This window comes from Bombyx mori, chromosome 8 (genome assembly GCF_030269925.1).
Source record: "Bombyx mori chromosome 8, ASM3026992v2".
In the NCBI taxonomy this organism is placed as follows: domain Eukaryota; kingdom Metazoa; phylum Arthropoda; class Insecta; order Lepidoptera; family Bombycidae; genus Bombyx; species Bombyx mori.
The window spans coordinates 897298-924364 of record NC_085114.1 but is presented as its reverse complement, the minus strand read 5'-3'; the positions used below and the strand labels follow the sequence as shown (position 1 = coordinate 924364).

Genomic DNA, 27067 nt, shown 5'->3' with positions numbered 1-27067 from the left:
GCAAACAAATGCTAGCATACCATTCTGCATTAACCGTTCTTTGTCCCTCAAGAGGAATAGTCGTAACATGGCCGGTTTTGGAGACAAACGTGGCCACCATTTTTTTTTGCAACACTCCGTGAACGAACAATTTTTGTTGGCTTTAACTCATTTTCGAACACCCAAACTCGTGACTGGTTTTTTGTTTTGGGTTCGTACGCGTATATCCAGGATTCGTCACCTGATACAATGTTGTATACAGCATTTGAGGATCCTGCGTGGAATCTTTCGAGAGTTCTGACGCACCAAGTAACGCGAGCCGCTTTTTGCTCTTCACAGAGCGAATGCGGTATCCATCGGGAAAACAACTTTTTTACACCTAATTGTCATGCAAGATTATTTGTATTTGACTCATGCCAATGTCTAAAGTTGCCTGAATTTCGTGGTATGTCACATGTCGATCTTCCTCAATCAGCTTACGCACAGCATCAACGTTTTCTTGGGTGACTACAGTTTTTGGACGACCTTGACGGGGATCATCTCTGAGCTTGACACGTCCACGTTGAAACTCAGCAAATCAGCGATAAATTGTCGTTTTGGATGGGGCTTCATCACCAAATGCAGAAACCATCCGGTCAACACACTGTTTTTGTGTTAAACCACTTCGAAAGTCATAATAAATCATCGCTCTTGAATTTTCTCGAGTCAATTCCATTTTCTCAACGACTAAACAAGTTTGACAAAACCTCGTGACAAGACCGAGAATCTTTTTTTAAATAAATAAATGGTATTCGATTTTTAAAACCAAGGAGTTTTCAATTAAAAAGATTTTAATATGACAGGAACAGTGGAAATATTCCATTCCCGATACTTTTAGTGCAGCCTTCGTAGCACTCAAAAACACCACAACTTTCACCTTGAAATTCTAAGTTAAAGTGTCAGATGTTTCGGAAACTGCCAATACCGTACAGTGCGAGATTGTTAACGTTCTCGATAGCGTAAAAGTTAACTCACATTTGTATGGAGTTGGAACGTTTGCCTACGTTTGCCGCTAGGAGTGCTGTTCCAACTCCATACAAATTTGAGTTAACTTTCACGATATCCAGAACGTTAAAAAACTCACACTAAGCACACTATTGTCGTGAACATTTATCATGCCCTACTACTAGCATTGCATATTTGATTTAGGTGGATAAGGATATAGCTATCAAGAATACTAGTACTTCATGAAGGCTTCACATATATGTACATATACCCATCATACACTCACCTACCTAACAATGGCTGAACAGTAATACAATGATATAACAGCTGGGGAAACTATGAATATATGTACATACATGATTATTGGGCCTATGTGATGTACTTTGTATTGTGTATGTAAATATTATAACAGATACTCAACTCCCAATTTAGGACCTAAAAGAACCTCAATACAATAAAATGCATTTCCGCAATCAAACATCCGGTTGTAACGTAAATGATAGTCGCAATTAGAAGCGTAGAGCATCGACAGTTAATAACCTGCGTGGCTTTGTCTTCCAACAATAGAGCCAGAACAATACTATACCAGACAATGCTGTGTACTTATTCTAATGAGAGGCGTGAAGAGAATTGAATTCTATAGGACTGGTTGGGTATTTCGTAGTCTAATAAGTCGCCATTAGTACCTTTTTTTCCCCTTACTTGCGCTGATAGCCCTGAGAGGTTATATTAGTGCAGTCCTAGCGTGTAGGTGAGCTCTCGGGGCTCAAGCCGTAGGTGTTGCTAACACTGGTCCTAACAAGAGCAGTGCTTCGCTGAATCTACCACCGAACCGGAAACGCGACCCATTGAGAAAATCCAGCGAGAAACTCAGTGGGCAGTAGGTTCATTTACTCGCCGAGCCCATTGAGGACGGTGACCGGTGCTTGAGGTACCTAAAAGCGCCGTTAATGGATCGGGAGGATCTGTAATGGCGTATTTAGGGCTTAGCACCTTAGAACCTACAGTCGCGCATATTTAGTGTGTCCATTTCCACACATTTTTTTGTACTAGTTACCTACCGATTGAATTCGAAAAATTACGATTTATGTAAACGTCTACTTCTACCGGTCTACTTCGGGTTTGTCAGACCTCAATACAACAGTTATGTTAGTCTAAGATTACTATACAATTCATTAACTTTTCGACAGTAAAATTCAAAATGACATTTTGACGCCAACTGTTGCACACCGGAATTGAGTGAAATCAACAGTCCGAGTAAAACCGAGATCCAGATCTAAAAAACCTGATTTACTCTAAATCTAACATGAATTTTGTGCGAGAGAAAAGATCCATTCATTAGGTACAGTTTTAAATGTGTTAGAAAGAGTAAAACACATAATAGTAGAATTTCTGTTAAGAGTTATCCGGTTATCAACTGTCCAAAGGTTAATGAAATACCTATGATATAAGTAGTTTTTTTTTTTTTTTTTTTTTTTTTTTTTTTTTTTTTTTTTTTTTATGATTGAAAGTTTACTGGTGGCCCGAAGGCCTTTCCAGTTTCACCAGGACAGGTGGGCGAGCAAAGGCTCAGCCAAGAGGGGTGGGATTTGCTAACAACTGCCCGAGCGCCTCCGAAGGAGACCTAACAACTCAAGAGCAATTGTTTCGCGAATGAATCTACTACCGGATCGGAATCGCGACCCGCTGAGAAGATCCGGCGAGAAACTCAGCGGGCTGATGCATGGGTTAGGTTGCACGTCGACCTCTTTGTCGAGTTCGACGAGTACGGTTACCGGGGTCCCTAAGCCTGCCCCTAGTATTAGAGCTGAAGGCATCTAATGCAAAGGTTATTGGATCTGATGGATCCGTAAGGACGTGTCTAGGGCGTCGACGGTGACTGGCTCCTGCATGATCAGGATTCGGGGAGTAGTCAGCGGCGGCAACGATAAGGCGATTATCATGACGCATAGCCTTATCGAAGTATCGTTCCGACGCTGACTTCATGTATTTCCGAATTGATTCGAGGCCCAGGTCGTCGTGTAGGTCAACGTTCCTCACGAACCACGGAGCCCCGACAGCTAACCTGCAAAAGCGGGATTGTAGGGATTGGAGGGTGTCTATGTGTGTGCGGGCCGCGTGAGCGAACACCACACTCGCGTAAGTCATGACGGGCCTTATGCAAGTTTTGTAAAGTGTCACCTTGTTCCGAAGGGACATTTTACTCCGCTTACAGATCATGGGGTAGAGTCTACCGAGAATAAACGCGGCACGGTCACGGACTGATTTTATATGCGGGCGGAATGTCATCGATGCATCCAGGGTAACGCCCAGGTACTTGACCTTCCTGGCCCAGGGTATGGGTTGTCTAAAGAGAGTAATCGGGGGTGTGAGATTCCTCCTCCTAATCCGGGAGGAAATCCGTGTGGAGCTTCCCCTCTGAAATAGCACCGCAGTACTTTTCGCTGGGTTGATGTCTATGCGCCATTTTCGGAACCACTGTCCTAGGGCTAGGGCTGCGCTCTGAAGCTTCTTCGCGATTAGGGACTTATTTCTACTAGAATAGTAAACAGTCGTGTCGTCGGCGAATAAAGCTAAATGGGTCGGCGGCGACCGGGGAATATCGTTGACGAATAAGCTAAATAGGAGGGGTGAGAGGACAGAGCCTTGCGGGACTCCAGCTGTGAGAGGTCGTGGGGAGGAGCGGGTTCCCTCGACTCGATATCGAAAAGAGCGGTTCGACAAGAAGTCCCGTATGATGAGCACGAGACTATCCGGCACGCCCATGTTGAATAGTTTGAAAATCAAACCATTGTGCCAGACTTTGTCGAACGCTTTTGCGACGTCGAAGAAGAGAGCTCCCGTGTATAACGGTTTTGGTCGATTAAGCCCCACAAGAATGTGCTCCGTGAGGCGGTGCACCTGTTGAACGCATGAGTGATTTGTACGGAATCCGAATTGTTCATCGATAAGAATGCCCTTGGATGAGACGAAGTCTCTGAGGCGTTTGTAGAGCAGACGCTCATACAGTTTGCCTAGAGACATGAGGAGGCTAATCGGGCGGTAGCTCGTCGGATGATTTTTTGGTTTACCGGGTTTATGTATGCCGATAACGTCCGCTTCTTTCCACACCGCGGGAAAGATACAGTTCGCCATAGCGGCATTGAAAATAGATGCCAACATCACGATGAGTTGGACGGGTAGAAGTTTAATAACGCGGTTGGATATACCGTCGGAACCGGGAGCCTTGCGAGGACGTAGGTCTTTGATCAAGTCTTTAACTTCCATCGGGGTGACGGGTGGTAACGCATCAGAGGGTGGCAAGGAGGCTCTGCGTTCTACCTCACTGTCTACTAATTCTACATGAACAGGGTCCACGGATTGAGTGCTGGGCGTGCACTGGGTTTGCAATGTATCGGCCAGCAGCTCTGCTTTTTCGTCATCATCGAACGCCGCGAGTCGGCCTGAGGGGCCTACGAGGGGGGGCATAGTTACTACCGTATCCGATTTGAGAGTACGAGCTAAGCGGTAGTAAGACCTTTGGGAGGGCGCGAGTCCTTCTAAGAAATCAGACCATCTGGCATCTCGGACTTCGGCGATGCGAGACTTTACGTCGCGTTGTAGGGCACGCATTCGAATACGATTTTCCGCGGTAGGATACCTGTCGTAGGCGCGTATCGAGGCGTTCTTAGCTCTAAGGAGTTCCCTAATATCGTCGGACAATTTGAAGCGGTGAAGGAAGTCCTCCGCTACAACTTGTTTCGATGACCTATCTAATGTCGAGGTGATGTGTGACGTTAAGATGTCTATGGCTTCAGCGGTATCCTGAGGAGACGGGATAGAGTCCGGGTTAAACGGGAGCGATGGTGGATCAGATTCAGCCAGGCTGATGCCCAGCGTGTGCCAATCCACCACAGTCCTCGTGACGGGAACGGAATCGGGAGCGCGACCGAGCTTCATAACGACGGGACGGTGGTCTGAATCTAACTCTGAAACTACTTCGATCGAGTGTAAGCGCAGAGTTACGTTTTTTAATAACGCTATGTCGAGTATATCCGGGCGATGCGCGATATTTAGCGGGTAGTGAGTCGGGGTTAGCGGAGCGACGATATCGAAGGCGAGATCATCGACTAACGCGTCAAGCCGCCTGCCATTCGGGGTTGTGGTGTGTGAGTTCCACCTGATGTGTTTACAATTTAGGTCGCCCGCCAGAATGACAGAGCTCCCCATACCGAGCAGCGCCTCGATATCACTGCTTAGAACGATCTTATCCGGTGGAAGATAAACGGACGCGATAACGATCGGCGCGTGTCCCGTCAGTGAGATTCGGCACACTGATGCTTCGATATTAACGAGCGCGGGAGGATCGAGCGGGACGCAATGCAGGGCTCTTCTATAGTAAATGACGGTACCACCACCACGGGCAGAGAGCCTGTCGTTCCTGACCATGTTATAGTTCGCGATTTTAGGGTCACGGCGCGCGGGCTTAAGTAGGGTCTCCTGCACTAAAAAGATATCAATTTGGTGGTCACGCAAAAAGTCAGAAACCTGATCACGTTGATTTGCGAGACCGTAAGCGTTAAAAAATCCTATCGTTACGGATAGGGGCTTTATTCTACTTATATACGCCATTGATTACCGGCGGAGTGAGGGGAGGACGTACGTATTTAATGACGCGTATACGTCGGCGTATTCCTGCACAACGGCGATAAAGTGTTGTGCAGTGGAGGCAGCGCGAATGGCGTCGCCCAAAGCGTTAACGCGCTCAAAGTTGATCGACTGAAAGAAGTCGATCGCTAAAGCGAGATTGTCGGACGCGGTCGGAGGGCAAGTCGCGGGAGAGGGACGAGTCGCGGGGGCGGGACGAATCGCGGAGGAGGGAGTTGTAGCCGTGTTCGTGTACGGCAGCGGTTTTGCCCAGGCCGAGACACTGGGCACCGCCGCCGGAACGAACGCTGGCTTAGCCTGCGACGCAGAGGGTGCCGAGGCTTTGATGTCTGGGCCGGAAGCTCGGAGGCGGTTTTGGCGGGCGACGCGGCGATTTATTTTAGGGGCTCGGGGGCAACCACGGTAATTCGCGGGGTGACCCTGTGTTCGACACAGGACGCAGCTAGGCGGTTCCGTCGCGGTTTTTTGGTCGCGAGCGCAGAGGGCCGTGGCGTGATCGCCCAAACACTTAACACATCGGGGGCGCGCGTGACAGTTACGGGAAGAGTGCCCGTACAATTGACAGTTATGGCACTGGCTAGGAGTGCCTTTTTTATGGGGGGCTTCGACAGCGATACCAGAGAGCCTACAGACGGTCTGTGTGTTAAAGATTTTCTTACCCTCGGGGGTAGGTTGGAGAGCGACTAGAACCATATTATATGGCTCCCTACCGCGACCGGTGTGCATACGGTGCACAGAATTCACTGGTAGGCCTTGTTCTAACAGGTCGGCTTTTACGAGCTCTACATCTAACTCTTTAGGGATTCCGCGTATTACAACGCGGAGTTCGCGCTCCTCCTGGAGCGTATACGTATGGAAACTTATACGCTCCTTACGGAGGTAAGAAGAGAGGGCCCTATGGTCGTCGGGTGTTTGAACCTTAATTTGAATGCCGTTCGCGAGGTTACGGGCATTCGTGAAATTTATATTTTTGGCCTTAAGGGCCAGGCAAACTCGATCCCAAGCTGCCTTCTCCTGAAGGATAACCGGGGGAGGGGTCTGGGTTTTATTTTGTGCCACCGGACGCGGCGACGGAGTGGCACGGGCTGGGGGCGCAACGGGAGTCTGAGGGCGGGGGCGCGACGCGTTCACGGCTTTGCTAATTTTAGCGGCCGCGGGAGCTCGAGACTCCGCGGCACGCTTCTTACCCTTCTGTACCAGGGTGAATCCATCCGTCGATGAGGCGGGGGCGAGGTCGACCTCCATGTCCGAGTCAGAGTCGGAGCACGAGGAGGCGGGTGCAGGCGACCTACGAGCAAGTGTAGGTGTTTTAGAGGGCGCGACGGAGGCCGCGGATGATCGCTCAGCTGAAACGATGGTCACGGCGGACGACGCAGCAGCTTTTCTCGCCAGTATAGGCGACACGGGAGCGGCAGGCACGACAGTGGCTGCGGTGCTCAATGCAGAAGCTCTGCACGCAGGTACAGGCGACGCAGGAGCAGCGAGCGCGGCGGAGTCCTCGAGAGGGCTCGCAGTGTGATTGGCCTTGAAGGCCAAGAACTCCGAGGCGAGCTGTGGGTGGCGAAGTCGGAGGAATTCCGCGAATACAGCGTCCATGATCGCTGAGTACCCAGGTGGGGCGGCCCCGGGTCTTGAAAACACTCGCCTTGCGGCGAGGCCCCAACTTCTCGGACCTGAGCGGTTCTATTGAACACAGGTGGCAATGCGGCGCGATTACTACAGGACAAAGAAAAAGCACAACAAAAAAGAAATTACGAAAAGAAACAAAACAAATAAATACTTGCAGGAAACCACTTTGTCGGCAGATGTACCACGAACACAGAAACAACAAAAGGAAACAAAACAAATAAAAACTTCCAGAAAGAGCACTTAGTCGGCAGATGTACCACAAACACAGGCCGCGCGAACAATGGCCGGGCTAACAAAAGCCGGGCGAACAAAGACCGGGCGATCGAGTGGACGATGAGCACGTCCGCACGTGACGGGTGCCTCTATCGGAATGATATAAGTAGTGTCAGATAGTCGGAAACTCTGCTTGAGGATATTTCAAGATAGTCTGAACTATTCATATCAAGCTATTATATTATATTATAATATTTTAATTATTAGTCCAAGAAAGAATACTGTCGTTTTAATTGTTGTTTTTCTTATTCGAATCTAATTTGAATGTCAATTATACCGGATAAGTATTGCCGTACAAAAGAGATACCTTCCATTTAATTGACGTCAATGCTCAAAGATCGAATTGAGCATTTGTATGTGTTTCAAGCGTGTTATTTGATCGATGCCATAGGAAGAGTTCAGTGAATAGAAAACCATTTTAATTGGTTAATCTCAGCGTAAATATGCTATGAATATGAATATGCTGTATATTCCGATCATACTCAGCATTGAGTAAACACATTAGTAGTCTTAACACTGTATATTCCAACAATATTATGGTATTATTTAATTAATATGTTTCAAATAAAAGCTCGTATATAATTTGAATGTCTTTGATTGAAACATTGACTCTGGTCATGGAAGTAAAACACTATCATTAGTATGGCGTCACTTATGAATGTGCAGAGGTGGAGGTCACAGTGAAAGGCGTTAGCGATTTTGTAGAAAAATAATTAAATCTTCAATTTGACGGTTCATTGGGCGTTCATTTTTACTTTCACAGTATTTCAAGTCATTTTTTTATTGTTTACATCTAACATAATCACCCATCGGTGAACGTGCTCACGGTCCACTTGGTCTTAAGGTGTTATCGGAACCCATCACTTGATTCCACATACATTGTATAAATATCTTATGAATAAAACGAGAATTGGATGGCAATTGGATTGATTGAATGGCAAAAAGTCAGATATATCTAATCATATCATATCACACATATTTACCTGTTGAAATATAATTAAAAATTATAAGTATCATGTTTGTAATAAATATCTTTAAATTATCATTTTTAAATTTTATTAAATCATCTATTAATCTATAGATAATTATTAAATCTCGATAAACAGGTCGAATCTTTTTTGTTTTTTGTTTATTGCCCTTGTAGGCAGACCTGATGGTGAGTGGTTACCGTCGCCTATGGACTTCAGCAATGCCAGGGCTAGAGCCAAGCCGCTGCCTACCGCTTAATACTCTCAAATTAATTTTCTCAAGAAAAAGTAAAAAAAAATCACATCTTTAAAACTAATTTTTGAAAAAGTTTCCCTCAAGCATATATTTTGCATTGGTGGAGAAATTAGCAGTGAAAAATAAGCATCATGGTGTTATGTAGCCGGGTGCTCACTTGTAACAAGTCCTATCAGTATCAAGGGCGTATAGTGGACTTGTTACAGTGCTACCGCCTCAAAAACATCTTAAGGAACTGCTTTATATTCATTGTTTGCAAGGTATTCTTGTTGTAATTGGGTTCTGACCCAATTCAATTGAACATGAGCTGGCGGGGGCGGACTCTAATTGTTTTTCCGAATATTCAATTAAAACAAACCTTCGGACCGTGACTCGTTACCGATAGTTTTGATTTAATTTCGAAGGTGCGTGACTTAATTTTAGAACGGACACTGATTGTGGATTGTGGACGCCCAATTAGGATACTTCAAACTGATTTAATTTTCGTATTTCAAAGATTATGCCAGTAAAAACGATATTGATCCACGTGATAGAAGTCGTCGTGGCTTAAAGGATAAGACGTCCGGTGCATTCGTATGTAGCGATGCACCGGTGTTCGAATCCCGCAGGCGGGTACCAATTTTTCTAATGAAATACGTACTCAACAAATGTTCACGATTGACTTCCACGGTGAAGGAATAACATCGTGTAATAAAAATCAAAACTCGCAAAATTATAATTTGCGTAATCACTGGTGGTAGGACCTCTTGGGAGTTCGCACGGGTAGGTACACCGCCCCGCCTATTTCCGTCGTGAAGCAGTAATGCGTTTCGGTTCGAAGGGTGGGGCAGCCGTTGTAACTATACTGAGACCTTAGAACTTATATCTCGAGGTGTGTGGCGCATTTACGTTGTAGATGTCTATGGGCTCCAGTAACCACTTAACACCAGGTGGGCTATGAGCACGGCCATCCATCTAAGCAACAAAAAAAAAAAAAACGTTACATTTTGTAATTCATCTGTGTGCTTTTTGCGAGTTTTTTAACGTTCTCGATAGCGTAAAAGTTAACTCGAATTTGTATGCAGTTGGAACAGCGCTCCTAGCGGAAAACGTAGACAGACGTTCCAAATCCATACAAATTTGAGTTAACTCTTACGCTATCGAGAATGTTAAAAAACTCGCACTAAGCACATCGAGCAAAACGCAACTAAAATATTCAATTAAACTAAGTGTTATCTAGAACATTGTAGTAGGTTTTGCTTATTTAAGATTCATTCGATTTTAAATACCTTTTAAAGATATTAATTTCTAATTTCGTTACATTGCATGTTCTGCGGTTTATTAAAATTATAGCGATTCCGTCATCAATACTATGAGAATTACCCTACAAATTGTATGTCAGAGTCGAACTGACTAAAACCTCCTGTCGCTCAACAACCAACATCCAAACCTCACATGAGACAGAACTCATGAAAAGGCAAAGGGGAGAAGTAAAGTGATTAAAGTCCACTAATTAACATTAGTGATAATTGAAATTTTCACTTTGAACCATCTTCAAACAAATATATATTATGTCAAGATTAGAAAGATTATGTCGTAAAGTTGATTAAAGTAAACTTACCAATGTGCTTGCTCTCGTTGAAAGCCTCCGGTATCTTCCTGGTGAGAACGGCGTAGACAGTACAGATGAGAATTAGTACGATGGGATAGAAAAACGCTATCATGTATGAAGCATCTACGTAGGAGTCGCAAACTAGCATGTTGTCTTCTCTGGTCGGGTAGTGGAACATCGCTCTGGCTGGGGCCACTATCATCCAGACTACCACTATAAGTACCTGTAAGAAATATTTCGAATGGCTAAAAGTTACTGGTGGGAGGACCTCTTGCGAGTCCGCACGAGTAGGCACCACCACACCGCCCATTTCTGCCGTGAAGCAGTAATGCGTTTCGGTTTGAAGGGTGGGGCAGCCGTTGTAACTATACTGAGACCTTAGAACTTATATCTCAAGATGGGTGGCGCATTTACGTTATAGATGTCTATGGGCTTCAGTAAGCACTTAACACCTGTGGGGTGGGCTGTGAGCTCGTCCAACCATTCAAGCAAAAAAAGTTGTTAGATGGGAGCTCGTCTGAATTAGCTTAAGTTAAATAGTTACTATTGCCCATAGGTTTCAGAAAATGTTAGGATACAGCCGCTGTCTACCGTTTAATACTCTCCACAGGCCTCGTTTGAAGAAGGACATGTCATAGCGCTCGGGAAACACGAAAAAGATCTCTGGAAACGCATTGTGGATGAACGCAGTGGCTCTAGGTAGTATGGATGAACTCTACTCAAACTCAATTTCAAACAATTCCTCAGAGCACTCTGAGTGATAAGCACGCTTTAGAGATATGTTTAGAAATTCATGTACTTTGGTCGATCTATTCTCGCAGCGAATGTCCTGGGATTTTTAAAATGATCTTCAAGAAAGTTCAATGTAACTTGGAAGTTGTTCTAGAATTGTATATTTTTGGGTCTAATCTCCTACGTAATTGCAATACGATAATTCCTCGATCAATTACTTTAAGGTGGTCTGCATTTACGTGGTAGGAAAAACACCGGCAACTTGATATTGAAACGTGTGGCACTCCACCTATTTGTGCCAGTACCAAAAAACTACTACTATATTAAAAATAATGTAATGTAATGCTTTAACAAAAACCGATTTCAAATAGAAAAAAAAAAGATATTCCAAAACAAATTAATATTCACTAAAAACAATATTCATCGAAATCGGTTGGCGCGATAGTGGGTTATTGATTTATTCATCTATTTGTCGCGCATGTACTTAATGCAAATTTAATTAATATGGTTTTCTCATGGATACCATTATCACAAGTGGACTAAATTGATATAGGGCCAGAAGAGAAGCGTCAACTTTCTAATAAAAAAAGAATCATCAAAATCGATTCACCCAGTCAAAAGATATGAGGTAACAAACATAAAAAAAGGTCGAATTGAGAACATCCGCCTTCTTTCAAGTCGGTTAAAAAAAGCGGCAAGTTATTGTCAAATTTTAAACCTACCAAAAAGCAAGCCCATACCTGAATGGACACAAGTCCAGCGCATATAGCTAGTTGGGAAGTTGGAGATATGAGGATAGGTCTTTTTGCTGAATGTTTACTGGCATTGAATATCCTGGAGATCCTGTTTGTCTTGGTGAGAAGAGCGGCGTAGATGACCGTAAAGCAGAAACCGGTGCCGAATCTATAATAAATACGATATTAGATAAGAAAGAAGAGGCAATGGAGGAAACAGCTAGCTTAGACATAGATTATTTAGTGTACTCTAAAACGTAAAAACAGCAATGACCATGCCTTTATAGGAAATAAGCTATGCCATTATCAATGTCAAGTTATTACTGACCAAAGACTTTTTAGTTAAAGTTACTGGTGGTAGGACCTCTTGTGAGTCCGCGCGGGTAGGTACCACCACCCTGCCTATTTCTGCCGTGAAGCAGTAATGCGTTTCGGTTTGAAGGGCGGGGCAGCCGTTGTAACTATACTGAGACCTTAGAACTGATATCTCAAGGTGGGGGGCGCATTTACGTCGTAGATGTCTATGGGCTCCAGTAACCACTTAACACCAGGTGGGCTGTAAGCTCGTCCACCCACCGAAGCAATAATTTTTTTTTTTAATAAGTTCCTCCTGGGTCTAGAAAACAACTAAAGGGAAACTTTTGCCGAATCTCCAAACGATCTTCTTTGCTCAGTAGAAATTCGAATTTAGTTGTTTGGAAATTGGGAATACTTGAATTATTTATATGGCGGATATTTATTATTGGGTAATATATACTGCTAGAGATATGTAGCAGTCACTATATGTAGCAGTAATCTAAAGTAACATAAAAATAACTTTTACAGTTATTTAATTAAACATAACAAGCCGCATAGACATCAGATTCAATTACTTAGTCGAAATAGCGAAAGAAATTAATGTGTTCCGGCAGAATAAAGGATCGGTTTGCATGTCGAGTGCCCTCCCACGGCACGCGTTTATATAAACTCTAAACTAGTTCGTCTTGTGGTAGTTATAATGTTTACACATGGCGATACGATTTCATTACGATTTTTTTATCTCGTGATTATGCTCAGCAAGTAATAAAATTAAATGTAGTTCTTAATAAATACGTAAGAGGCGAATCGTGAGAATTCTTTAACACAACTTTGTGAAATTAAACAAAGCATTGAAATCCGTTAATTGTTAATAAGCTTGGTTACTCATGGTAGAGGTCTAAATTGGGAAATATATTTGTGGTACCGCAAAACGATGTACTTATGGTTAATTTTGTGTAATGTTAATTTCGTTCACCCACTACGGAATAATAAAATCACAAACGACTTTGAAGTCTTAGTTTGCACATTAGGGACATTCTCTAGAACATCGCTAGCCAGATGAGCTGCGAGTTAGTTGAATTCAACTATACCAAGAAACAAAAAGCGAACAGTTGCAATGCCATCAATAGAATTGAATAAATTTTTTTTTATTGAATATCGTATTGTAATCGGATACTGTAAATGTCTGAAGTGACATCGTATTCGAGTCTGAGGACCGTACGTTTGATAAGTACTCCGTTCGCTGAAATGCGCTCTGCCATCATGCAGCCAATTTATTGGATCTAAGCACAGGAACGTATTAGGGAGGCATTAAAAATCAACATGAGAATTTTAGTGAATAATATTGCATTATTTCCAATAAAATTTGAAATTATATTCAATCCTTGATTCTTAGAGCATATATTGATAGTAAATGTGTTTATTTGATTTCGTTTTCACGACCTATCGGCATATTAAAATGTAGTTTTACGGCTTTTTGAAGTTTCAAGTTTATTACTTTAATATTTCTGCTTCGGAGTATATCATACTGAGTATGGTCCTGACAACTTACTTAGCGGTATCTACATCCACTCTATTTCCTGTGCAATTGCTGTTTCGGCATTATGTCTGAAAAGGCGTTATTTGCCATAGTATGATGTATATTGGCTCTACAGAGTACGTATTTTTATACAAATAAAAGAATTAAAGGCTAGAGGTAGGCAGCGGCTTGGCTCAGACCCTGGCATTGCTTACGTCTATGAGCGACCGTGACCACTTACCATCAGGTGGGCCGGATGCTCGTCTGCTTACAAAGGCAATAATAAAAAAATATTTCTTAGACCTGAATTCGTTCCCTAACAGAAACGTTGTCTTGCGGTCTACGAAATAATGAAATGGATTCACTCGGCAACTGATACAAAGCGCAGATGTAGCTGGTATATTATTCACGAAAGAAAATCAAATGGACCGCAGTGGAAACTGTAACACAAATTTCTCTTAAAATTTCTACGGTATATCAAGCCTACTAGGCTCTGTTTGTGAGACGCTCGTTACAAAGATTTGGAAATAAAAAAAACATCATTAACCGACTACACTAAGAAAAAGCAGGCATTTTACTGGTGGTAGGACGTCTTGTGAGTCCGCATGGGTAGGTACCACCAGCCTGCCTGTTTCCGCCGTGAAGCAGTAATGCGTTTTGGCTTGAAGGGTGGGTCAGCCGTTGTACTGTACTGAGACCTTAGAACTCATATCTCAAGGTAGGTGGCGGCATTTATGTTGTAGATGTCTCTGGGCTCTGGTAACCACTTAACATCAGGTGGGCCGTGAGCTCATCCGCCAACTGACGCAACAACAAAAAATTATTGAAACCTGTATTTAAAACCGTTTTCATTACCAACGAAGGAAGAAGATCTCTTGGGCCTGATAAGTATTTACTGTAACTCATAGACTTCAAGAAACGTATAAAAGTCAAAATAAAGAACTAAACAAAGCAATGTTTTTCCTGAAGCTGTGACCCCAAGTTTATCTGCCTAGCTTTTGAGGCAATACCTGAACATCACGTCTATGAATTTCACGGATAACCTGAGATTACAGACACGCGCGGAATACAAATCAAGATTCAAGCATGTAGCTCTGTATCGTCTTGTTAGGACGTGTGCAAAATGGCTGCCATTTTGCTGTGTTTTATTAACTTAATACCAGTTGAGTAGTTTCAAGCCCTTACACTTTAACCAGGAAGTATGTACTATTTGAGCCTTGTTCTGAGAAAACTAGTACAATAGTCTGAGAATATATATGAGATGATTCCATCGTCTATTTATTACTATCGTGCATTCTGCCACCAGAGCCAAGTTCATTCCTAGTCGAGGAATCTTTGCGCTCACCTCATGTTCTTTCTCCGTAAGATCTTTCGCCATAAGAGCTGTCTAATGTAGGCATCACTTTGGCTATGAATTGATTGACATGGACGACGGGGTACATACTCAGGGGTTTTGCATTCCGGGGGATTTTCGAAAACAAAGACGCTGATTTTGCCGCGGAAAGCCCCTAGATTGTGGACTGTTTTGCGACAAAAGTAGGCAAGAAATGATGGTAACCTATTAACTATTGTAACGTTAGTCTGTACAAGTTCACACCAAGTACTCGCCAAGCCCTTCGTCAAGCGACGGGTTCGACGAGGACGGTAACCGGTGCTTGAGGTACCTAAAAGCACCCTTAATGGATCGGGAGGATCCGTAATCCGTGAATGAATTATTTTATTAAGTAGCTACGTATTTAAAACAAGAAAGTATTAATTTTATGGGAAACGTTTCTAACTTTTAGCAACCAATGTGAACGAGTTACGGGATCTTTGGAAACATAAATTCGCAAGACAAACCCTATCTTCGAATACAAACGGCTTATATAGTTTGACGTTCGCTGTATCTTAGTGTCTCTCATATTTCGATATGGTCTCAAGTCTCATAGGAATATGAACCTTATATTCGTTGAGGGGCCAACGAGAATTTTCGTTTTTTTGTTTATGGAGTGTTTTGTTTTAGGGTGAACTGTTGTTTGAACGATGACTGGTTTGATTAAAAATAAACGCGCTTTCAATTATCGGATGTGTTTCCTCTTTTGGTTATATTTTTTTATGTACAACAAAAATTTAAAGAAAACACGAATTGTAATGTCTATTAAGCCCCAAGTGTAAAATAGTCACGGAGTGCTATATAATCAAAATCCCTTGGTTATAAAAGTTTTTAATTTTACTTCAACCTCGATGGTTTGTATTATTTTTACACGCAATTGATTAAGAGAGATCGTTGGCAGCGATTACACAATATCTTGTCTTTATCGTATTTTAATTTGAATTTATCATTATTGTATTATGCTGTTTTATTTACGTTAAAAGGGAAAATGTGTTCAAGGTCATCCTTCAGACATAGGGCGGGTATTTAAATCTTCTAAAACGCGGCGGCCATTTTATTCTTCAGACAAGAAGGAAAAAATACGTTGCAGTAGACATTCAAACCATGATTCAAACGATGATATCTCGTTACGCAGTTACACCCCGTTATTAGGGGGGATTCTTTCGAAGTTGTCATAGAGAAGACAATAGTGAACTTGATACCGCATCGATGGTCGGGAATAAGGAATATGAGGCATTATCTAGATGTGCTTATCATATTAACATCTCCTCAGTAATAGTTCCTTTAACCTGAAAACGGTTAATGTCGCACAAAATATTCATACCTTTGAATAGAGCAAAGTATGTCCGTGGGCCTGAACACCAGGGCGAATGTAACGAGATAGCACATGAGGATACCGGCGAGCAGGACGTAGGATAGCTCCCTCCCGCTCGCACGCACTACTGGAGTCGAACTGTGTCTAACCCACACTCCGCAGACAAATCTGAAACATAGATCATTCCTGTTTTTTTTCTCCTACCTATGCTGATAGCCTTGAGAGGCTATATCAGCGTTACCCTAGCGTGTAGGTGAGCTCTCGGGGTTCAAACCGGAGGTGTTGCTAATACTGGCCCTAGCAAGAGCAGTGCTTCGGAGAATCTACCACCCGATCGGAAACGCCACCCACTGAGAAGATCCGGCGAGAAACTCAGTGGGCTGTGTCTATGGGTTCATTTTCTCACCGAGCCCTTTGTCGCAAGCGACGGTGACCAGTGCTTGAGGTACCTAAAAGCGCCGCAGCACCGTGAAGCAGTAATGCGTTTCGGTTTGAAGGGTGGGGCAGCCGTTGTAACTATACTGAGACCTTAGAACTTCTATCTCAAGGTGTGTGGCGCATTTACGTTATAGATATCTATGGGCTCCAGTAACCACTTAACATCAGGTGGGCTGTGAGCTCGTCCACAAATATAGGAAAAAAAAAGACACTTTCAAACACGATCGACACAGAAGGAAGGCAGTGTGAACTAATAATGCTCGTCTTATTCATTCGGATAAATATGAAATCTAATAGATGTTAAGTATTTTGCGTCAGCTCTAAATCACTTACGCAGTCAGTAATATTCCGACAGATGAGAACGACATAGCGCCGATCGCCCACGCGGAGTCAGGTCTTAAGTACGCTTCAGGGATCGGTCGACATTGCGTCCTGGTTAGATCCGGTAACGTACCGCGCGGACACACCATACATGCTGTCTCCACGTACGGAGACCGGATCTGGTGGGAACAATATGGCATTGAAAAATAATGGTTAAAATTTCATATAATTATGTTAAATACGGTCAGAGAAAAACATAAATGTGTTGAGAATGAACGAGATTATAGACACATGTGTACTAAATTCTTCAGTGTCAAAGTGCTCGTGCCTTAATAGGCAGACGAGCGACGTCCCACCTGGTGGTAAGTGGTAATTGTCGGTCATGGACGTCGGCAATGCCAGGGGTACAGCTGAGTCGCTTCCTGCTGCTATTTATAATAACATTAACTTTATAATAACATACAAAAAATAACATATTTTTTTATCATTCATTGACCACGATCTCAGAGCGTTCGATTGCGCAATACATTAACTCTTATGCAAATAACCGTGAATGAAGTGTACCACAATAAGTTCGCACGTTACCGGATGACAGTGGGTTGTTGTGAAACCTCCAGTTTTATTTTCTTTATACCTCGAATAGATATATCGTTTTATACTTAAAATTAATATTTTTATAATAAGGAACTTCGTTCCTATCCGGTGTCCCACGACACCACACATCTTTTTTATTGCCTTTGCGGGCAGACGAACATACGGCCCATCTGATGGTAACCGATTGTCGTCGCCCATGGACATCAGCAATGCCAGGGGCACAGCCAAGCTGCTGTCTACGGCCATACGTGTGATGATGGTATGGTGGTATGTTACGGTGATGGTAAAACCTTCTTTAGGCGACGCACCTCGTACTGAGTGCAGTTGAAGCAGTGCCAGCAGCAACTCTCGCCCTCCACGTACTGCTTGGCTTGTCCGAGTTCGCACTCCGCGCTGCACACTGACTCCGGTGGATGTCTTTCTCCCCACTTGAACTGAATGTCTGGATGAAAAACAATCAACACGCCTTTTAGCATTAAAAGTGTAAAATTAAAAAAATATATTGGAAATTGAGTTAATATGATTTACTTGTAGTTTAGCTACGTTTAGAAAAAAATTCAAGGGCATCCTCCCGTTAGTAATAGGTAGGTTAATGTAATTGTTTAATGTATTGTATTGTGAATTTTTTTTTTCCCTTACATTATAAGTTAGATTAGTATTCGCTATCGTTGTTTTGTCGTAATAGTAAGGAACTTTGTTGTACAAATTCAGCACTCTTGTTTTGTCGTGCGCACTTAACTTATGTTTCAAGCCAGATTTTGTTTCTTTTTACATGTGTTTTCTATGTATCTTTTTAGCTTGTGATGTGTATTGTGAGCCTAATAAATAAATAAAATAAAATATGCGTAAACATTTGGTATCACCAGTATTTTTCTCATAAATACTGTCAAAAGAGCGTAGTTTAGTTTTAGTTTTTTTTTTTTACTTACCTTTATTTTGACTATTATTAACAAAATTAATACATAATTTTATCTTACTTTAAAAGACAGATAATCTAGCTGGTAAAAACTAAAAAATTTATGTTGCAAAGATGATTAATATTAAAAATATCATATTATGTTAAACCTTTAAAACACTCTTCTGTAAAATTTAGTAAGTTTTAAGATTATACATTTCAACTCTTTGGATTATACAGTTTTAATGCGAGAAAACGAACTGTGTCTGCTCTCCCTACTTAACAATTTCCTAATTTAGAATATCGTAATAACTACGTTCAACTACTTATTTACGAAATATCCATTAAAAATCTTTTTTTTTTATAAAAAATATTATGACCTACAATACGAAAATATTAGCACCGTAAATCTAGGCGCCGATCAATCAATCTACATAGTCAATCGACAAAGTAGATGGATAGGCTTTGTGTCAGGAGAATAATCAAGTTTACAGCTGAGAACTCTTTAACAAGTAAGTTTGGAGGAAAATATATCCGGGCGCCGCGGAAATAATCAGGAAGAGATTTTGTATCGAAGTTAGATAATAAATATCAATATAGAAATTATATTCGGATGAGATAATCTATACATATAAATAAAATTGGAGTGTCTGTTCGTAATATTGAAATAACCGCTTTTTACTACATGCATATGAATATACCTATATATACGGTACATACACCAAAATAACCTTTTTTACAATTTTTGTCTGTCTGTCTGTCTGTTTGTCTGTTTGTTTTGGCTAATCTCTGGAACGGCTGGACCGATTTTGACGGGACTTTCACTGATAGGTAGCTGATGATATAACGAGTAACTTAGGCTTTTTTTAGACTAGCTTCGCCCCGCGGCGTCACCCGCGGTACAACAATAACCGCGGGTAACATCTCAGGACTAAACTATCAATAATAAAATTTAACGTTTCCCAAGGGATGTAAGGGGTGGCAATGAAATCACAGCTACTCAATAGCCAACCTCACCTGCCCGTGGTGCATCCTGCTAGCTAACAGACGAGGCCCTGGCGACCGACCGATGGCGGTATAACCATCCATAACCAGCTATGTCTCTAAATAAAAACACATCAGGACATGGGCAGCAGCATGCCCTGAAGAAAGGACATAGTACTGCGGTCACCAACCCGCCTGCCAAGCGTGGTGACTACTGGCATAACCCTCCCAATGGACAAAGCAAAAAATGAACGGCCCCCAGTCCCGGGCAGCCCCGCTATTCCTGGTTACGGCAGCGGCCACGGTAACGGTGGGGCAGGGGGTGCTAAGAATCCCCCGGTGCGATCCGGCTGCCATAAACGACTGTACCTTGGCGCGTATAATACACGGACATTGCTGAAAACTGAACATCTCGAAGAGCTGGAGACAGAATTGAGCGCAATAAATTGGCATATTATTGGCTTATCGGAAACCCGAAGAGAGGGAGAGGGTTGCGAAACCCTAGCTTCAGGGAATATGCTCTTCTATCGAGAAGGAGAACAGCTCTCGCAGGGCGGCGTTGGTTTCCTTGTCCACAAATCCCTTGTCAACAACATTACGGAAGTCAGTAGTGTGTCGGCGCGGGTTGCGTATCTTGTAGTAAAACTAAACAGTAGATACTCATTAAAAGTTGTGCAAGCATACGCTCCCACATCCACATACTCTGACGAAGTTTGCGCGGTCTTTTACGATGATATCGTAAAAGCCATCGAACGCACCACTAAGACCCATTATACCGTAGTGACGGGGGATTTCAACGCGAAAGTAGGAATACAAGAATGTGGAGAGCCTGTATTGGGACCCCACGGTGTTGGCTCTAGGAATTCCCGAGGGCAAATGCTGGTAAATTTTCTTGAGATGCGGGGGCTTTTCTTGATGAATTCGTTCTTCAAGAAAGGACTCCACAGAAAATGGACCTGGCAAAGCCCAGACGGGAAGACTAGAAATGAAATAGACTTCATTTTAGCGAATAAGCGGCACATATTTAGGGATGTCACCGTGATCAATAGGGTTAAGACTGGCAGCGATCACCGGCTGGTACGCGGCACCCTAAATATCGACATTAAGCTGGAAAGATCGCGTATGGTAAAGTCTGGCTTGCGACCAACTAGGCAACAAATCTCGGAGCCCCCAGAAAACTTCCAATTAGAAGTCAAAAACAGGTTTGACGTTTTGGAAACTGACTGCGATGTGGATAAGCGTACCAACGAAATGGTGAAAATTCTAAGAGAAGTGGGCAATAAATACTTTCAGCATAGCAGAAAAGGCCAAGACACTAAACTCTCCAACGAGACCCTGCTATTGATGAAACAGCGAAGAGAAACTGCAGATGCTGCTCCGTCAGATGGAAAAACTATAAACACTAAAATCAGAAAGCTCATTAGGCGTGACCTTCGCCAATTCAACACAACAAAGATTAAAGAGGCAATAGAACAAAACAAAGGCACCAAAGTGTTTATACGGCAGCAACAACTAGGCCGAAGCCATCTGACGAAGCTCAAAACTGCCGATGGAAGAGTTGTTAACTCAAGATCAGAAGTCCTCACTGAAGTGGAGAACTACTACCGTAGTCTCTATGCCTCACATGCTCCCAAACCCTTTGCCCACCCAGAGAATGATCACCGAGCCCCTTTAGTCCGCCACTATACGGAAGACATACCCGACGTCAGTATAGAGGAGATAAGGGCTGCTTTGGAACAACTTAGAAATAACAGAGCTACAGGGGATGACGGAATCAGTACAGAACTGTTGAAAGCAAGTGGTACACCAGTTCTCAACCAATTATGCACAACGTTCAACACCGTCATCCAAAAAACGACTACACCGGAAGCCTGGAGCAAGGGTACTGTTATTCTTTTCTTTAAGAAGGAGACCGTGCTCTGCTCAAGAACTACAGGCCTATTTCACTTCTTAGCCATATTTATAAGCTGTTCTCGAGAGTCCTTACAAATCGCTTGGCCTCTAGACTTGACGAGTTCCAACCTCCGGAGCAGGCTGGGTTTCGCAAAGGCTACAGTACGGTAGACCACATCCACACGCTAAGACAGGTTATTTAGAAGACTGAAGAATACAATCGTCCTCTGTGTCTCGCGTTTGTGGACTACGAAAAAGCCTTCGACTCCGTCGAAACTTGGGCTGTTCTGGAATCCTTACAGCGATGCCTAGTCGATTATCGGTACGTTGAGGTGTTGAAGAGTTTATATAAAGCCGCCAAAATGACAGTCCAGATCCAAAACGAGCAGACAAACCCGATTGAGCTTCACAGAGGAGTGCGACAGGGTGACGTTATATCGCCGAAGCTGTTCACTGCTGCTCTCGAGGATGTCTTCAAGACTCTGGACTGGAGTAAGCTGGGCATCAATGTCAATGGCGAGTATCTTTCACACCTCCGATTTGCGGACGATATCGTTATAATGGCAGAGTCGCTGGAGGATCTCAGCTGTATGCTGGGTGAGCTCAATGCCGTGTCACGACGTGTTGGCCTGGGAATGAATCTGGACAAAACTAAGGTCATGTTCAACGACCATATCATTCCTGGACCGGTAATAGTCGAATCTGCGGTACTCGAAGTTGTGTCTGAATACACCTATCTAGGCCAAATTATTCAGCTGGGCAGGGCCAACTTTGAGAAGGAAGCTGATAGGCGCATACAGTTGGGCTAGGCTGCGTATGGAAAACTCCGTCACATCTTGAACTCAGCAATCCCGCAATGCTTAAAGACAAAAGTTTTTAACGCTTGTGTGCTGCCGGTCATGACATATGGCGCTGAAACGTGGACATTAACCGTAGGTTTGGTCCGTAAGCTCAAAGTCGCTCAGCGTGCTATGGAAAGATGTATGCTCGGAGTTTCTTTGATGGATCGAGTCAGAAATGATGAAATTCGTCAAAGAACTAAAGTAACCGACATAGTCCTAAAAGTTAGCAAGCTGAAGTGGCAATGGGCCGGACATACGTGTCGCAGAACCGATGGCCGATGGAGCAGACGTGTTCTGGACTGGAAACCGCGTACCGGTAAACGCAGCGTTGGGCGTCCCCCTGCCCGTTGGACCGATGACTTGCGGCGATATGCTGGGAGAGATTGGATGCGGAAGGCGGAGGATCGTTCATTGTGGCGGACTATGGGAGAGGCCTACATCCAGCAGTGGAGAGATACAGGCTGATGATGATGATGATGAAGCGAAGCGAGGGCAGGTCGCTAGTTTAATATAAATTAAGGACAGGCATTTGTTTTTTTTTATTGCTTAGATGGGTGGACTAGGTCACAATCCACCTGGTGTTAAGTGGTTACTGGAGCCCATAGACATCTACAACCTAAATGCGCCACCCACCTTGAGATATAAGTTCTAAGGTCTCAAGTATAGTTACAACGGCTGCCCCACCCTTCAAACCGAAACGCATTACTGCTTCACGGCAGAAATAGGCAGGGCGGTGGTACCTACCCGCGCGGACTCCCATGAGGCCCTACCGCCAGTAAAAAAGCTGTTGCTCAGCCATTTTGGTAACCAATTGTGGTAACCAATTGATATTTGACAGGCACACAAAAATGAACACTCACCCTTGATATGTAGTTGAAGTTCTCCATCCAAGTACTGGCCAACGTTAACCCAGCTGTATGTTCCTCGTGAGACTTGCTTGAAGTGCAGGATGTTATACCTGGCTGGACCGTCGCCATTGCTGTCGAAGTGGAACTCGTCACCGCTCACACCTAAGAAGACGTGGAATATCGGGTATATTTTGGCAATTTATAATGATACCATCATCTCGTTTTTACCATCGCACCGCCTGCCACCGGAGTAGAGTTCATCCATACTACTTGGAGCCACTGCGTTCATACACAGTGCGCTTCCAGAGATCTTTTTTGCCACGTACCATCCGGCTTTGGTATGAGCTCCGATGTTTCCCGAGCGCTATGACATGTCCTTCTTCAAACAAGCTTGTGGAGAGTACTTAACGGTAGGCTGCGGCTTGGCTCTGCCTCTGGCATTGCTGAAGTCCACGGGTGACGGTAACCACTCACCATCAGGTGGGCCAGGTATGCTCGTCCGCCTACACGAGCAATAAAAATATATTTCTTGATACTATCCGCATGCAATCATAAACTTTCATGATACTATCCGGCTATGTATCAGAAAATGCGGATAATATACGAACCCCGCCATTGCGTACTACTTGTACTACTACGCTCTAATATTTATATAAATCATATCTAATATATATCTAAAAAACCTAACGCTAAATTTGTTTCCGACTGCCTTTGGTCACATTTATGGTCTTAATCTAATTCGTTATGTTAATGATATTATGAGCGAGTGACTTTTCGAAATAAAGTGTTTGTCCTTAGCTTATCAAAGAAAACGAAAATACACTTAGGCTGCTTTCAGACTACGCTATACTATAATGCCATATAGCATAGCAGCGTATACTTAGCCAATAATATATTATTATAGTACAGTACAGTGTGAACATGTCCATAACAATGTATGGTGCGCGAAACTGTTGTGCTATGAGCTATATACTATATGCTGTTATATTATAACGTAGTCTCTTACTGGTGGTAGGACATTTTATGAGTCCGTATGGGTAGGTACAACCACCCGCCTATTTCTGCCGTGAAGCAGTAATGCGTTTCGGTTTGAAGGGCGAGGCAGCCGTTATAACTATACTTGAGACCTTAGAACTGATATCTCAAGGTGGGAGGCGCATTTACGTTGTGGATATCTATGGGCTCCGGTAACCACTTAACACCAGGTGGGCTGTGAGCTCGTCCACCCATCTATGCAATAAATAAAAAGTCTAAAAGTGGCTTAAACATAATTCAGGGTTGGTATTTACCAGTAAAGTTGACTTTCCTTAGGTAGCGCAGTAAATCAGCGCCACTCGCCGGCCGCATTGCGTCGCACAACCCTGGTCTTCCCCCGCACACCGCGTCGTGCATGTCACTGCAGGTCAAGAAATAATTAGGAATAAAGTTTTACAGGAACATCTAACCCATAGAAACTCCGTGACAGCCACTACGGTGATATGAAGAGCACATCGTTAGTAATTCAGTTAACACATATATACAACGAGGCGCTGAAAGTTTGTCTCGTGGTGAAGCTTTTGAAAACCTCTCATAGGATTTTTCACAAACTTCTTCAAACTTCTAGTATCAGGTAGTTGTAGTATCGGGATGTCGGTTAGTTAGACTTTTGCGAATGTATCATATTACAGATGCAGGCTAAGGGTCATTAGAAAGCGCTTTATCCACAAAGACCCATCACTGTCGAGCCGAAATTGGAATAGAGGTCTAAACTGAAACTTTGTTCTTTATGTTTGTCGCGTGTTTTGTGTACGCTAATTTGGATTTGTTTGGATTGGCAAGCGAGACCCAAGAAAATGTAAACTGCAATGGGTCCAGCAGAAAAGCAACCAGGTAACTGAAGCCTTGATCCGTTGACTGTCCCGCACGCGTATATCACCGATTTTCACGTTACTCAAAACCTTAACCGGAAACAGGACGTTGTTATTGGTTTTGTGGGCCGACCAGCATGTGGCACAACTAATGGCAATTGCTTCCTCTAATCATTCGCTTATTGCTGAGCATTGTGATGCGCCCGTTCAAGACATTTTATTGTAATCTGTAGCCACTTATGTCGGTCAGTGGCGCAGTGAAGTGAAGTTTCCAGTCTCGTGTTCAGGTACTCGGACACTTGATCACTTCATCTTTTCGGACTCCGACCCCTGGATCGTTTCTCTATGTTGACTGCTTACCTTAAATAAGGTACGTGCTCAGTCAATTCGGTATACTACGTTCCAACTCACTTCTGTAGCGGTGTTTTGTTGTTTTCTAGTTTGGAGAGTGGGCTAATAATATAGGGATCGACTCATATTGAGACTGTATTAACAAATTCATCAGGCTAAGCTCCGTGAGCTCGCCAACATGTTCGGCGATCTAGTAAAACCCCTCGGGACTATTAAGATAGGCAAAAAAAATGTTGAGTCGTGAAATTGGTAGTGATATTTATATTGTACTGTCGATAGGTAGCGATAACGGTATCTAATTAATCTAAGAGTTCGATTGCCTATTTAGTACTATCAAACACTATATTGAAAATCTAAGAAAAGCTCAGAACGTCGTTACTTTTCATTTTGTTGAATCTTTTCGCTGCTCCACGTCCGTTCAGTTCGAAGCCCATGAATGGATCGGGGTCGCCCGCCTCCGCCTCACATAATGTAGCTTTTTAACTCGTTGCATTTAAAGGGGATGATGATAGGGGATCGTTTCAGACGCGTCTACGGACCGCAGTTTTAAAGGACAAGAAAATATTAATGCGGTACGCCATCGCTATATTATTATAAAAGGCTGGTAAAATGTGCGAGGTTGATTTATTAGGAAAAGATATGCCATTAAAGATATTTATTTGTGACGTGCGCTTAAAATAATACAATCTTAAGGGTTACAACTATAAACTATGTAGTTTTACGGTTCGTGCGTGTTTGCGCGCGTGTGTGTGTATGTGTGTGTGTTTGTGTGTGTGTGTGTGTGTGTGTGTGTGTGTGTGTGTGTGTGTGTGTGTATGTGTACTCGTGTTTGTCATTGTCATTACATTATTTTCGACATTTCGGTGATGTTATTACAACGCAAAAATATTTCCAATTATGCCTACGATTCCCAAAAACTGAAGAAAATAGTAATACTAACAAATAATTTGGAAGAAATCACGCACGGTCATCCAGCCCCAAATTAGGGTTCCCTGTGTTATGTGTACCAGAGACTAACATAAATATGTCGACAGCTCCTACGTATATTATCGTAACCAACAAATTGACGAAAATGACATTTTTAGATTTTCAAATACTTTATAACATCGTTTATCGTTTCATCTAATAAAAAAAAATATATTTGCAATAGAACCAAAGATATTGAGAGTGCATATTGTCGTATGTTCATATTTACCGTAGTAATATATCGTATAGTGCAGTTAATGTGCTGTACGCGGGAGGCGAGTGATCGTTTAGCCGCGCGAAGGAATGGTAAGTAGTAGTACCGATTGTATACGCTGGAGAGGAGCTCGAGCGCGGCTAATATCACATTTTAAAAAAATGTACTGATTTATATTATTTAATGGACAGTAAGTATAAGATTAACTATCAACTATGTCATCTAGGTCAAAACGAATGATTGATGCAGTAATGAAACCGGTAAAACAATGTGATAATTTGATTGGCAAAAACCGGTAAACGCTAATAATTCAACTTATAGTGATGATGTGTGTACATCCAACCCTTTTGTGGAAAATACTACGAGGGTACAAGGTAATATATATGTTTTACACTATGAATAATGATTTTATGATTTATTTAAAATATAATAATATGAAATAGTATAATACCCACAGTAAAATATCGTAAGTATATATATACTATACTATACGTTGAATTTAGATCCTTCTCCAATATCGTAAGTAAATACTTACGATACTTTACTATTGAAAAAAATATAAACGAGTCCCGTATCTG

General features: G+C 42.8%; 1 protein-coding gene across 2 annotated transcripts in view; it reads right to left on the bottom strand.

The window, feature by feature from the left end:
- The window catches only part of LOC101737989 (metabotropic glutamate receptor 2), a 243919-nt gene that overhangs the window by 15310 nt on the left and 201542 nt on the right, over positions 1 to 27067 (bottom strand). For both annotated transcript variants that reach the window (XM_004925338.5, XM_062669596.1), the window contains exons 8-14: positions 24401 to 24507; positions 23124 to 23273; positions 17958 to 18091; positions 17068 to 17234; positions 16306 to 16464; positions 11800 to 11962; positions 10337 to 10550 (exon numbers count right to left, since the gene is read on the bottom strand). In XM_004925338.5, coding sequence (XP_004925395.2) covers positions 10337 to 10550; positions 11800 to 11962; positions 16306 to 16464; positions 17068 to 17234; positions 17958 to 18091; positions 23124 to 23273; positions 24401 to 24507 — 1094 coding nt within the window. The remainder of the gene's footprint in view (positions 1 to 10336; positions 10551 to 11799; positions 11963 to 16305; positions 16465 to 17067; positions 17235 to 17957; positions 18092 to 23123; positions 23274 to 24400; positions 24508 to 27067) is intronic.